We start from the raw sequence: 14,735 nt of genomic DNA on the forward strand, positions 1-14,735 counted from the left end.
ACCCGGAAGCGGCAAAAACAAACCACTATAAATACCGGAAGAAACATCAAAGCAGCGCTTCACAGGAGGCTCCAATAGCACTGATGATGTTCCCTAGCCAGGGAACGAAACGTTTGCAGCAAAAACTTCCAGCTCGGCGAACAGAACCACAACAACGGACACCCAAGCTACAAATCTTCAACCAGACTCTAATCATTGCCTGATATTTCAGCATGAGGTAGATTTCACAGCTCAAGTAGACTGGGGGAGCATCAGATGAAGACAGATGGGGACACCTCATTGTGAGCTGGAAAGCAGCCACTGTCCTCACTGCTTTGGGAATGAGCTACAAGTAGGTCGAATGCAAATGGCGCTGTTTCATCCTCACTCATCCATAACAAGGCCTGCCTTGTTCGAATATATCTGTAAAAGTGGTCTCTCACGCTGCAGAAGTAGTATCCCTACTCCTGAACTGAGAGATCAAGTTCAAGTCCCACTTGCTCCAGAGATGTGTAATGACGTCTCTGAACTGGTTGATGAGAAAAGTAGATTGAATGTATCTGTCTGGCATTGGAACCAAGATACCGCTCATCAACTTGGATAAAAGTAACTATCATGAGCAGCTTGAAACAAAACTGGTTAGTTGCTAAATCTGGAAGTGTAGGCACCATTTAAATTGTGAAACTGCAATTATGAGAAAGAAAGCCTTGAATTGATATGCTGTTTTTCACACCCCAGGGTAACCCAGCTTAACAGGTAGCTGTAAATTTTAAAACAGCAGTGTGTGAAACTCCTTACAGTGATTATCAAGTATTGTTTCTCTAAGGTTTCCAATTTGAATTACAACTGTTTTCCGATTTTTAAAAATAAGGTGGCCTGGAGGATTATCAATTTTAACCAGTATTTTCAATCTCACATTTAAACTAGACAACTGTTTGAATCCTCACTACATACCACACCATCCATTGTAAAGGTTACTGGCTGCTTTTTGTATGTCTATTGAACATTGTAGCCTCTGGTTATATATTCTATTGTTGAATATTCTGTGGCTCAAAAAGTGTTTGTTGTTATCCTGGGTATGAAAATGTGTTGCTGGAAAAGCGCAGCAGGTCAGTCAGCATCCAAGGAGCAGGAGATTCGATGTTTTGGGCATGAGCCCTTCTTCAGGGAGGCTCCTGAAGAAGGGCTCATGCCCGAAACATCGATTCTCCTGTTCCTTGGATGCTGACTGATCTGCTGCGCTTTTCCAGCAACACATTTTCAGCTCTGATCTCCCGCATCTGCAGTCCTCACTTTCTCCTCGTTATCCTGGGTATGTACTGCTTGGTACAATGGAGTTGGTAGCATCTAGAGTGTCTTACCAATAGTGTGCCTGGCAAAGTTGCAATCCAGTCCCTAATGGATGCAGCCCACAATCATCTTGACACTCACCAAGAGTGCACATTAGTATGGAAAGTGGAAAAGTTGTCATGCCATCACAGTGCTGCCCCGAGACAGAGGCAGATTGCTGGGACTGCTTTACACTGAGTCTATGTATCACTGGCTGTCTGAAATGACAAGTGTCTTATCTCTTACCTTTTGGAGGCCAACATTCACAGAATGAAAATCAGCTTACATTGCTGGATGGTTATAGGTGTGTGAAGGGAATTCAAAGACGTTGTTATGAGAACGAGTTGGATTGTTCCCAGATCAAAAAAAAAATCGACAAAACACAAGCTTGATCTTGCAAGGCTGCCCCCAAATGCATTTCTTGATAAATGTTCAAATGTGGTTTGAGTCGAACAACAGAAACAGAACCTGCAGCAGGAAGGAACATTCTTCTTATTTTCACCATTTTATAAGTGAGGCCATTTCGAGACAGCACATGTTTTCAGAGCTGAACCATTACCAGTGGCGTGTGTGCGCACTGCTCATTTCCAAATGTTGTTGATAGATGTATGAGCTGGCATGAAAATCACCAGGAATTGTACAAGTTTGACTTGTCTACATATCTGCTGAGGAAACGCAACCCCTCCTTTGATTTCACATTTTACTATTTCCTCAGCCAGATTGCAACCAAAACATGCATCTGCATCAACACATGCAAAAGCCAATCGGAAGAGGCTCATTAGGCAAAATAAATGTTTGTTGTGACGCAATTCAAATAATTAAAGCACACTTGACAGAAAGATGTACTCTGCACTTCCCTCTTTTCCTACAAATACTGAGAAAGACAAAGCAACTAGGTCTCTTTCAAACTAAAATTAGCTAGAAGGATACTAAACCCTCCGAATTGGTAATGTTCCCAGACAACTCTAGTGTGCTTCCTTTCCAGCTGCCATTGTCTCAAATCATGACAATCAGTACGATGACAACGTTACAAAGTATGCTTTGTAGTTTTTTTGGTAACATTATTTTCTTTATGTATTTTGTGTCCGCAAATGGTTTTCTCCCAGTCTCCTTTTGAGGTGTTGATGTATGTGGAGACGATAGGTAGCCAACTGTGTTCTATAGTCTATGTTAGACTTCAGCCATTCAGAATTGATGGCCAAACCCAGGCCGGAGGAAGATCCCTCCCAAGTGGCATCACCCAATATCAACAAACCCGCACTTTCTAGTGCAAGATGTTGGGGATTCAGGGGCGGTAATGCCATTGTTGGTGTCACTAGCTGGACTGATATTTGATACCCATTACTAATTACCCTTAAGAAAGTGGTGGTGAGCTGCCTTCTCGAACTGCTGCAGTCCATTTGGTGTAGGTAAAGCCACAAGCATTTCGACCCATCGACACCGAAGGAATGACATGTTTCCCATAGTGAGTGTCTTGGAGGGAAACTAGCAGGTGTTTCCATGTATCTGCTGCCCTTGTCCTTGTAGGTGGTTGTGACCATGGGTTTGTAAGGTGCTGTCAAAAGACAATTCAGACAACCTGGCATTTCACAACTCCCCAAAAGGAGAGAATTCAGTTGTCACCCCTTAACATTCAATGGGATTACCATCACTGAATCCCCAACTAATCAACATCTTGGGGGGTTACCATTAATCAGAAACTGAACTGAACCAGCTATATAAATACCACAGCTCCAAGAGCAGGTCAGAGGTTAGGAATTTAGTGGCAAGTAACTCACCTCCTGATTCTCCAAAGCCTGTCCACCATCTAAAAGGTATAAGTCAAAAGTATAAAGGAATACTCCCCACTTGCCTGGATGAGTGCAGCGCCAACAACACTCAAACAGCTTGAGACCATCCATGATAAAGCAGCCCACCTGATTGGCATCATATCCACCATCAATGCTCAGTAGCAGCAGTGTGTATCATCTACATGATGCACTGCAGCAACTCACCAAGTTTCTTTTGATAGCACCTTCCAAAACCCATGACCTCCATCCCATGTCCTATAAAGTGAAGGGCAGAAGCACATGGAAATCATCACACCTGCAAGATCCCAGGTTATACATCATTCTGGCTTGGAAACATTGCTCTGAACTTTCATCGTCTCTGGTTCAAACATTCTAGAACTCAGTTTTAAACGGCTGTCATCTGTGCAGTGTTGGTATATTCAGTGCCTTTTGAGAGGGTGGCTCACTCCCACTTTCTTAGTGGTAATCAGGGATAGGTAATGAACGTCCTTCTCTTCAGCGCCAGTTCCTGTCAGGTGTAGTTCCATTGGGGGTTGCTGTCTTCTGATAGGTAGGTCCAATTTGATCAAAGTTTAGTTCTTCCACTTAAAAGGATTTTTTTTTGCTTCAAAAGGGATGTGGTGGCACAGTGGTAATGTCACTGCACCAGTCATCCAGAACCCCAAGCTCATGTTTTGAGGACATGAATTCAAATGTCACCATGGCAGAGTTCAATAAGATCTGGAATTTATAATCACTGTTGATTGTCACAAATACCTTTTAGGGAAATCTGCTGTCTTTTCCTGGTCTAGCCTACATGTGACCCCAGATCACAGAGTAATGTGAGGAACCTTTAACTACCCTCTGGGCAATTAGGGATTAGCAATAAATGCTGTCCCAGCCAGTGAAAAAAATTTTAAAACTGAATATATTTAGTCTTTTCTGTTCCCCACCAGTTAGCTGAACTACATGCCATTATGCAATCATAATTGAAGTAAATCCCAAATCCACAGATGGTGTAGAAATTCCAACGCCTGGCTGTTTTACAATATTCACTGTACCCTTAATAGCAATAGTGAAGTAACAGGGTACTGCCACAGGCCTTTCAGTTTTAGTCCCAAGGTTCAGGGTCAGTCCACACTGACGGTATGGACGTTGCGTCTCTCCTCTGGCTTGAAGGGTCTTTCTTGAAAGGAGTTGAAGCAGTCTTAGGCCAGTTGTTAATGTGTGTGGGCGCTTAGCACAGGACCGGCAGTCTCACAGGACAATGGTGTGGGAAGTGGAATTGACACGTTGGTCCGATAGTAGGAGGGAACCTTTTGAGGTTGAAACAAAGACTCATTGTTGGGCTAGAGCAGTGGGAGCTTTATTCTGCAGCTAACCCTCGTGTAACTGATTGTTGAGTACTTAGTACCAACACTGGGTGAAGTGGAATGTGCTCTTTATCCAGCACGGAGCTATCCCTCATTTTTTACATGGGGAAGATTTACAAGAAAATTGGATACAGACCCCTTAATACATCCAAACATTTAAGAATATGTTATTGCAACCTCTGAAGGGTTAAGCACTATCACTTACTTTAGTCAACAGGATCATCTTGGAAATATCGCTTCATTCCTGCTCCAAATTGTTTACTGCACATGATAACTTGCCATCAAAAATCTGATTTAATTTCACGGATATGGAAGGGAAGATTCAGAGGAACTTCACGAAACTTAAGTGGCGATGGACTTTGTGATTTTAGTCCATCTCTCCTCAGCGAGAACTTCCCATGCACGTTCGAAGCAATCAGCAGGCAGGAAGCACAGAGTCATTAAAAAGAAAAATAAATTTCAAAATCCAAGCACAAAGTGGTGTCATTTTCTCAGCATTATCTGTAAAAGCAGCACAGGCAACATTTGAAATCAAATTTCCTTTTCTTAAAAAAATAGAAATCGTTGTCGTGACAAACACAATTGTACTCAATAGAATGGCAAAATAAAATAGGAAGGCTTTCTTCCTACAATCCTTCCAGTGTAAAGTGCCACTTGATGACAACCACTCAGGAACTGAAAGAAGAAAAGGCTTTATAGATCCTGCCAGCAAGTAGAAATCAAAGATATCTAGTGATATGAAGTTAATTTGTTGCTTTGCATGCTCAAATGCAGGATGATTACTTTTATCAGTTTCAAAACTACTTTCCATCTTGCAAATCCACCCATCTTACAATGAACAAAAACAATAGTATTAACAGCTAAAACAAAAAAAAACACATGTAGGCACAAACTTTACAAATGTGCCCACTCTTACTAACAGTGCAGAGCTCCCCCTGTCGTCTCCCCCCCAACGGCTTCTTGTAAAAAGTCCAGAACTTTCTTCTGACTTATTTAAGAGGGCTTTCTCCTTCTGAAAAATTTGCAGAAAAAAAAACTTTCCTCACCTTCCTCCCACCCCATGGCCCATAAAAGGACTCCGCTTACCCAATATAAGATCCAAAGTTGATCTCGTGTAGGTGCTGGGTCACAAAACTCTGATGACTGAATAGTACAGAAATATATAAAAATAGAAAGAAAGAGTGGGTGAAAGAATTATCCAATGAGTTATTTTCCTGCCTTTTCCCCATGTCCTGCAAAGTTCTCCATTCCAGTTCCAATTAAGGACTGGGGCTTATTTCCCAATGTACAGATGATCACTCAATTTCAAGACATGAATGAACACCTCACTCATGGCAATGACGTGCTTACCAACTTTGAGCAAAGCAGCATTTCTCTAATAAAAGCCAAGCAAGTGCCCAGCTGAAGTATTGCACTTGGATCACTGAAGGGGGGATGGGGGGGGGGGGGGGGGGGTGCAGAAACCAAATGAACAGGTATGGCTAACACAGGTTGTGGCCAGTCATTTATCACAGGTTTATAGGACAGTAAAGTAGAATCTCAGCCAATATTACAGATGTTGGAAATCTGTAATACAGCACATCAGGCAGCATTCACTGTATTTAATCTTTTCATATAGAAAATGCTTTTGAAAGATTAAACATGCTCGAATATGCAATCATATTCAAGGTAACTGGTCTAAACTATGCTCAAGCTTACAGGCTCCACAACTGACAGACTAGGTGAATCACTTGGAGAGGAACACTCAACATGCAAAATATAGCCACAGAGAAGAACTGTCCAGCCTCTGAATAAGCAACTGTCACTACATTACAGAAGCAGGACTGCATTTACTCATTCTCATTAACCTCCTGTGGCACGTTAGTGCTAACAAAAATACATGTCTAGTGCAATAGACACAGCTGGACAAAGATACATCAACAGTTTTGCAGTTGAAAAGAAAAGCACATTATCATCTTGTCTAATCAGGAAGGGGCATTATTTTGCTGCTCATTCATTTTGCTTCAGTGGTATTTCGGTTTTGAATGGGGGGGGTATTAAAAAAAACCCAAAAAAAAGGTTAGGCATGGAGGGAGAGAGAGAGAGAGAGAGAGACACTTTTTCTCACTCAACAATTGGCTTGCAGTTGGAATCATCCATTTCTGGAATAGATATATGATATGTTCTTGGCAGAAATTAGTTTGTATGCAGTCAATGTCAGAAGGAACAGACAAGTCACTAAATGGCAACATCGTTGCTCATTTCTTAGAATGTGTATTTGACTGATTGTTTACTAAAAAAATTGAACTATTAAATTTGTTTGCACTGCAGCTATCAAGGTGAAAATAAGACAACTTGCTTGACAACAATATTTTTAAAATGTTTGACAGTTGAAACATGGCGTTTTTTTTTCCATTTCGGAAGGCAGGAGGGTATGAAAACAGGTTACCATTAGTAGCTGAAATAAATGGAAGAGAGTGTTCTCTGTTCATCCTACAAATTCAACTCATTTACCTGCCACAATCATGGAAGAGCTGTCAAAAACATGGAAGTTAAAAAAAAATGTCCAAGAACAAAACAAAAATGAAAACCTGTAACGGGTGATTCATGTCACAAAGTCATAACTAGGGACTGGAGTCTTACAAAATCAAGTTCAGAAGAAGTGAAAACAAACAGGACTTTTTAAAAAATGCATTTTACTTGTATTGTCGTTAACAGATTGTACACAAAGATACAAACAGATTACATTACAATTTCAAATCACAACACATTTACCAAACAATGGAGTTTGTAAAAAGACATTGTCACAGGAGTAATGGTGATACAATCAGAGTCATTTCCCTCCAATATAGAGCAACTTTGGGAGATCAGGCTGCTGGGAATTCGGAATGCCAGACCTCCCAAGTATTTGCGATTCCTTAACTAATTCAGCATTCAGGATATTCCCTGTAACTGAAGACTTTCATCATCCAGCCCAAAAATCCTCAGAGATTTGAAAGTAAAATGTGAACCTTACATTTGGAATGTCCATCTTTGATGAGAGAGAGAGATATTCTGACAGGGAGCAAAGCTCGCTGAAATAAATTGCTTCTTTCATCCCAAAATTCTCTTTCCCTCTTCTTAAGGCATTGACTCATGCTGGGGGACAGTTCAATGGGCACCAGTCTGTCTATAGCCAAGTAGCTCTTGAGGTACCAGTTTAAGAAGCAATGTGCTTGCAGCCTACTTATCACCAAAGGCAGCAGACTAACTAATTGACATGGCTTATTAATAGAAATCCATCTGGGGAATGAATTTGCACTACATACATAAAGTGATGACATGAGAAACACATTGGTAAAAGGCACTCAGTAATAGTTAATTTACAGACTCATGTGGAAAAGAAAACTACGCTCTCCAAATTGTATTTCCATTGTACTTAAAATTTGACTATGATGAAACAAACTGTAATATGCAGTGAGTACACCAAAGATGACAAACATTGTTCATTGCAACCAGAGATCAACTTCACTCCAACCAATTCCATTCTACTTCTCAAAGACATTTACTGTCTGCCAATATATTTTTAAAAGCTGATTTTTTTTTCAGCAAAATTGGTTTCAATTTAAAAATGGCAGTTCTGAAAATTAAAAATCCCAAATCAAAGTTGCGAGTGGAATTTATAGCAGCATAACAAGCTCAGTGCACTTGCAAGAACTGGACTCGCTAACAATGCTGCAAGGTTGGCAAATATATGACTGGCAAAGTATTTATCAGGAATCTATTAATGAAAGAAACATACGCCTAGGAGGTGGATTTGTTACAAATTTCAATTCCAGCAATTTAATTTTAAAACAGGAAGAAATCCCGGCTTTTGTTTTCATACACACATCAGGGTGGGTTCTAGCTTTGCTGCCTTGTTCTGGCAGTTCAGAACGTTGGGCAGATCACAGGACATCATACACCGGGTCTGAAAGCAACAATCTGTTTCAAGTCAAATGCATGTGCAAAATAAAACTGTTCTTTGCTTCAAAGGACATTTACAGTTGAACTGTAAGGAACAGAAAAAGAGATTTATCCACAAAACCTGGAGGCAAAGACTGAATGACCAAGATGCAATTGTGTACTCCTTATGTCCTCATTAGGACACAAGTCTCATTAGCAGAGTACTGAGCTCCATCACCAGCATCTTAGAGTTGATTTTTCATTTCGGTCACAATAAGTCATGCTTCAGTCGTAAAATAAATGTCTTCATCAAGAACCATCATGAAGTCAAAACCCTCTGGAGGAATGAGTATTTGAATTTGGAATCCAATTAAAAATCCTAAATAGAAAGAAATACCTTCACCACTCCAAATGAAAATAAAAGTCGTCAAGGTGGACATTTAGCATCGATGATGATGGGAATCACCAAAGGAACATCTTGGTTAAATTGCTGGTGCTGAATTTGTATCATGGATCAAACTAGTCTTTCTTCCAAATGGAGGTTTGATCACTAACTCTTAGACTTTAACAAGCATTCTATATTAGCTTCATTCATCCATGTTCTCAAAACCTGAATCTTCCAGGAAGCTTATTTGATACACTTGGCACACTCATACTTTGGAGTTAAGAGTCTGTACACGTTTTAGCTTTCTCCTCCTGCCATTCATAATGCTGAAGGGCAGAATGGAAACTGTCTATTCAGTTTTTTCAACCCATTTGGGTTGGCATAAACACTAGCCCACAAAAACCAGCTTGTATCTATCCGGGCTTCTTTCTATCATACCTTTTTAAACACTGCAAGAATTTTGTTGCATTTGAGAAATAAAAATTCATTTGAAGCATCACAATCCGCATGATTGGTCCCGATGAAGTTCAACACAAACAAATGATGGAGATCTACACAGACCTCCAGAGAAAATCAGGCAAAGTGACTGGAAGGCTAAACATTGGGTCATCCCAAACTGCCAAAATGGCCGATACCCTCCATAAAGGATGTTTTAAGCAAGCATCAACAGAACAGGACTTCACTCACGTTCAACTTCAGGAACTTTAAATAGCCATCAGACTTGGTCCTCCCCTCTCCTAAATTCTGAACAATCAACCTTTATCCTGGTTGGTACTGGGATGCTGAGAATAAAAAACACATTCTGCCCAAGTAGCTACTGAAAAGTTTTCCTGCAGCTTTCTGTCCAAAAGTACGGACATCTATCGGTATGCGTGGCTCCCAGCACAAGTGCTTCACACTATTGATGCCTGTTCTTTTGCAGAAATTACCACTCCTGAATCTTACAGGCTTGCATATCTTAAATTAATTCTTATCATCAAATAAAACCTAAATAGTATCCCAAAACAAATTATATCTTGCAATTATTTACCACTGCTGCAAACTAGCCTAATTTTTAAACTGTAATTAATTATGCCGCACTATTTTAGGAACAACATTTGAAATTGTTTTCTGCTAATTGAAGTGTCAGGAACAGAAAAGCAGATTTATCTACAACACCTGGGGGCAGAAACCAAACAACCAAGATGCAGGGATGTAATTCGAGTTATTTGTCAGATATTTCGCAATGACAGAAGTTTTCAGTTTCTAAATTTTGATGCCATCATGAGGAAGTTCATCATCAATAGGTGACATAAGCACTGCAGGGGGAGCCACACAGTCACCACAAGAGCCGGTACCCACATGCACCTTTCTAGCTATTGGTTATGCAGTGCAGGCTATGGTGGACAGAAATGCATCAAAGAAGGTAACCACCTCTAAAAATTGACTAACAAAAGTATCTGGAAGTTATTACAAAGAAAAGCATTGGATTGCACGGAAAAACAACCCAAATGCCTAAACTAACATGGGTAATTTTATAATAAACCATAACCAGAAAGCATTAATCATCTTGTTTTTGATGTTGGAAATGGAAATAGTTTGTCGATGGCTCATTTATTTATTCAGTCTACACCTTGTGTACGGATACCTTTCTAATCCAAAGTGCTGGCAGATAACTCAAGTCAGTGCAATTCAAATCTAGTAGAAATAAAATGCAATTCAATTCAATCCTGGCTGAGGGCTGAGCAGAAAGCAACCTGAATGTTTGCACAGAGATGCAATTGGAGCTCCTGACACACTTCCTCCATTAACAGAACAAAAAAAAGGTTAAGGATGTAAAAACCATTACCAAGCAATGGGGCAAGAAGTTTGGCTTCATTGGTATTCTGAATGCTAACATTACCAACTCCACTGACAAAACGCCAGCTTAGTAGACACCAAAAATATCTTGCCAGTAATCAGTGCAGATGATCACTCCAGTAATTTTCCATTGAAATAAGTAATAGAATTATTACCATCTCATCTCTCCTGTCCAAATCTCAACAACCAACATCTCACGTTTATTACTTAATATTCTCTGACAGTTAACTTAGTAAATCTCACTGGAGTTCTAATTTTTTCTATGCATGGTTAAGTCTAGGCTTACTCAGCCAGCAGTACTCTCCACTGCTTGCATTAAACGATTCTGGAAAGAGCATGATCTAGAGAAATATCCTGGAGGATTTTCCCTAAATAGCATCTTGCAATAATTATGATGATCAAAACTCTTCAAACTTAGTCACTTTATAGAAAATGAGTTTCCAGATAGAAAATGCATGTTTCAGCTTTATTGTGAACAGCTTCCAGCACTCCAAACCCCAGTTTCCCCTATTACTGGCAGACAAGGAAATGCTTCAGAGTGGAGCCATTTTGACGGACACGACTTTGAAAACAGTTTAAAACGGAAGAAACCCCAATCGATGAACAGTAAATTGAAAAAGACACTGGCAACATCCAAGGATGGAAAACACTTTAAATAAGACAGGCTAAAATCACATTTTAAAAAAAAAGCATATTGCACAGAATACATAATGTAAACATGTAACTGTTTGAAAAATCTGCCTCTTTGGATTAATTCCATCTCATAATAGTTGCATAACAGTTACATAGTGAGGTCTCGCTCATTATGGTAATTCCAGCTTCACAAAGTAAACAAAGTTTGATTCTCTATGGTGGGAGAGAGAAATTGGAGGCATCCTCAAGAGCCCTGGGATTTGTTGAAAGGAACTGCCTGATCCTGAGTTTAAAAGTTCATGTTCCTTGAACAGGGGGTCACGAGAAGGCCTTGGAACTTCGAAACCCAAGTGATAGCAGCATTCACAGTATAGTATTAACATTATATAGTCCCTTTTGTGGCTGGTCCATCCACCAATGTTACACAAGTCCCTTGCTACTTGCTGGACCCATCTTGGCAGAGGTGCGGGATCTAGTGACTGGAAGAGGCAATCTGTCCAAGCCTGAAGAAATAAAATGTTGAAAAGAAAAGTTATAATCACAATCAATTCATTCACAAATATTTACAAGTGGTGAAGGACCGCAATAAAAATAATTAAATGTCTATTTTGCTCTGCAATTGCCCCAGTTGCAACTCTTAATTTAAAAACTGCTTTTGTACACTCTCTTCTGTGTAAGTACTCTTTTTTTTCATCACCCATGTGCATGGTAAGACAAGCAAATCCAGATTCCAACCCATGAACTCCCAGCCTACAGGCTAGTGCTGCACAATATTTACATTTAGAACAAGGTTTGCACCTTACCACACTGAATATCTGATAACTGCCATCACACAATTGCTCAGTGAAGCTGGTGATAAAATTATTTCCAAAGACAAACATGTCTGTAATCCACGAACAAGTAGGAAAACCAAAACTCAGATTCTAACAATCTAGCTCATGTAACTCACCACTTTGCGGAGATAAGTCAGCATTACAAGAGTCTATGGTCTATTTTAAACTAATCTTATCAAATTTAATTATAAATAACTTAACATTTTTTTCCAGTCAGAATTCATTGTGATCAAGGAAGCCCCACTGTGAGCCCAGGCTTAGTCAAGCCCATTTAAATTTTTTTAAATATAATCTTTACATCCAGAAATGGAAGTTAATTATTTTAGAACACAGTATTCAAGGCAATAATGCTCAAGTTCTTTCCATATTTTGGATTTATTCCAGCTGGTCAGAGAGTTTAGTTATTGTCAAAGTTTGCCCTTGGTCAAATAAATTATTCAAAACGAAAAAAATGAATGTGAAAAATCAAAGGCACATTTGTCAATTGGGCAACTTCAGTGTCTGCAAAGCAGCAGAACAAAAATTTTACAAAGACTTTATAGACAAAGCATCCTGAAGTATTTGGTCTGAATAACCACTTACATTTTATTAGGATATCTGACATAGACACGACAGACCAAACGGCCTCCTTAGTATCATAACATTTTCTGTATTTTATGAGGTAGAAGTATCACAGGCAGTGGTGGGCCATCGGAGGGAAGATCCCAGCAATTACTGTCAGTTTGGAAGAGACAAACCGCTAGATCCAGATATCCATATCCACCACTTGGCAGGTGATGTTGGTAGTTACACAAAACAGGGGCCACCAAAACAGAAAGGCGGCCTCTGCCAGAACACAGCAAGGGGAGGGAAGGGACCTGAAACAGTGATCAGATCACCAGATTCAAAAGAACTATTTTGCATTTCTATGCTGCTGTATGTGTCCTCAAGACATCCAAAAAGCACTTCAAAGCCAATGAGTTACTCATAAAGCCACTCTGCAGGCAAGTATGGAAGCCAGTTTGCATATAGTAAGATCCTACATTAAGTCTATCACCTCAGCCTCTACCAGAGAGAAAAAACATTTTGCTGGACAAGAGAGATACAATTCCTCGCTGCAAACCTCTGGCCTTTCCCTACCCAGGGTCCATTTAGCACCGAAAAGCCCTGAAAGTAGTTTTTAGTATTATATTCTGTAGAGCAGCTTGTCAAAGTCAGGCTGCTTTATTGAGGATGCATGACTTCATACGCCAGGTTCAAAAGCACCTTATTTAATGAAGCAAAACAAACAAACAAAAAAAAAAGGCGTTTGGCATTGCAAGAAAGTTTGTTCATAAATTTAGGAATACAGCAAACAATGGCAGGTAACTGAACTGTTTGAACAATTGGTGCATATTATCTCGATAAACTTATAAATACCATACAATTCAACACATTGTAGTTTGCTTTTGAAGTATAAAAACCCTTCACAATTTAGAAATTGCCTTCATAAAAGACGGCTAACGTGCCAATATCAACTCCCTCCCATAGGTGCCAATATCAACTCCCTCCTAATCACATGGTGCAGGCGAGGCTCTTCATCCCTTCTTATCTTGACCCTTCGAAATGAGCTGCGGCCCTGATTTTGTGCTTGGGCAGCCATTGCATTCAATTTGTTGACAATGAGAGATTAGAAATGGCTCCCAGGAGACAAAACGTTTCACAGCAACATTTACCCAGAGGAACCAGACTGAGATTGTATTTCAGGACAAACGTCACTAGTTACTAACCACAGATCTAACATGGCCAGAGTGTAACTTAACCCTTGTTGATGCATTTTTCAAGTGAAATCGTTAAAAATCAACTTCGAACCCCGCTTTGGCTGAAAAGCGGAATGCTGGATTACGACAACAAAGTTTAACGTTTCGTACCTTAATCCAAAAATAGTGCTTAATCCACAGAATTTGGCTTCGTAGGCCTATGAACAAACCTATTGCAATCAAATCTTCAACTGTACCTCCCTTCCCACTGCCCCAACAGGCACAGTCATTATCAAGTGTTTATTAAAATAATATTAATGAGATCACTCCAGAATCAACAACCGGAGATTGAATCGGAATCAAATTGAAAGCAGAATATTTGGAGAAAGGGGGCACTACAAGACCTTCTGCACAATTTGTTGTTGCAAGGAAATAAGTGTTAAATTTAGCTGTAGGTGGTACCAAAATCAGTGAATTTGGGACAGTAGAGATTAAATAAAACCAGATTTATTTCTATTAATTTGCAGATATTTCTCCCTGTCCTCCCCTTCTCAAACAGCATTGTAGATGAATTGGTTTTCATAACTTCAGTACGCTGACCTACTTGCTGAGGTAGAATTCTTGTGTGTGTAGCTGTCTAGTAACTCACCCAAGTGGCCATCCTTAGTTTGTCAGCAGGCTGCTATCCCACAGGCACAAAGAGGGCAAGGGCAGAAAAGGGAGGGCAAGAGCGAGGGAAGATATAGTAGAAATGTTGAGCTTGATCCAAGAGGGTTTTTAAGGAGAATGTCAAAAGGAGAGGGAGGAGACAACGCAGAGTGTTTTTGAGAAAGAATTCCACAGCTTAGAGCCTAGCCAGAAGGGAGAGACTCAGAAGAGGTTAGAATCAAAAGGAATGGAATTGGGGAGTTGCAGTGCTGGAGAAGGTTAAAGAGATACATAGGCAATGATGCCCAAGACTAGAACAGGAATTT

The 14,735-nt window shown here is 40.0% G+C and overlaps 1 protein-coding gene across 2 annotated transcripts in view; it reads right to left on the bottom strand.

Annotated features, from left to right (window-relative positions):
• Window positions 1-7,142: 7,142 nt before the first annotated feature.
• lmbr1l (limb development membrane protein 1-like) overlaps window positions 7,143-14,735 on the bottom strand; it is a 67,038-nt gene continuing 59,445 nt past the window's right edge. For both annotated transcript variants that reach the window (XM_060820998.1, XM_060820996.1), the window contains one exon: window positions 7,143-11,713. In XM_060820998.1, coding sequence (XP_060676981.1) covers window positions 11,631-11,713 — 83 coding nt within the window. In that variant the 3' untranslated portion in view covers window positions 7,143-11,630. The remainder of the gene's footprint in view (window positions 11,714-14,735) is intronic.

This window comes from Hemiscyllium ocellatum, chromosome X (genome assembly GCF_020745735.1).
Source record: "Hemiscyllium ocellatum isolate sHemOce1 chromosome X, sHemOce1.pat.X.cur, whole genome shotgun sequence".
NCBI classification, from domain to species: Eukaryota; Metazoa; Chordata; class Chondrichthyes; order Orectolobiformes; family Hemiscylliidae; genus Hemiscyllium; species Hemiscyllium ocellatum.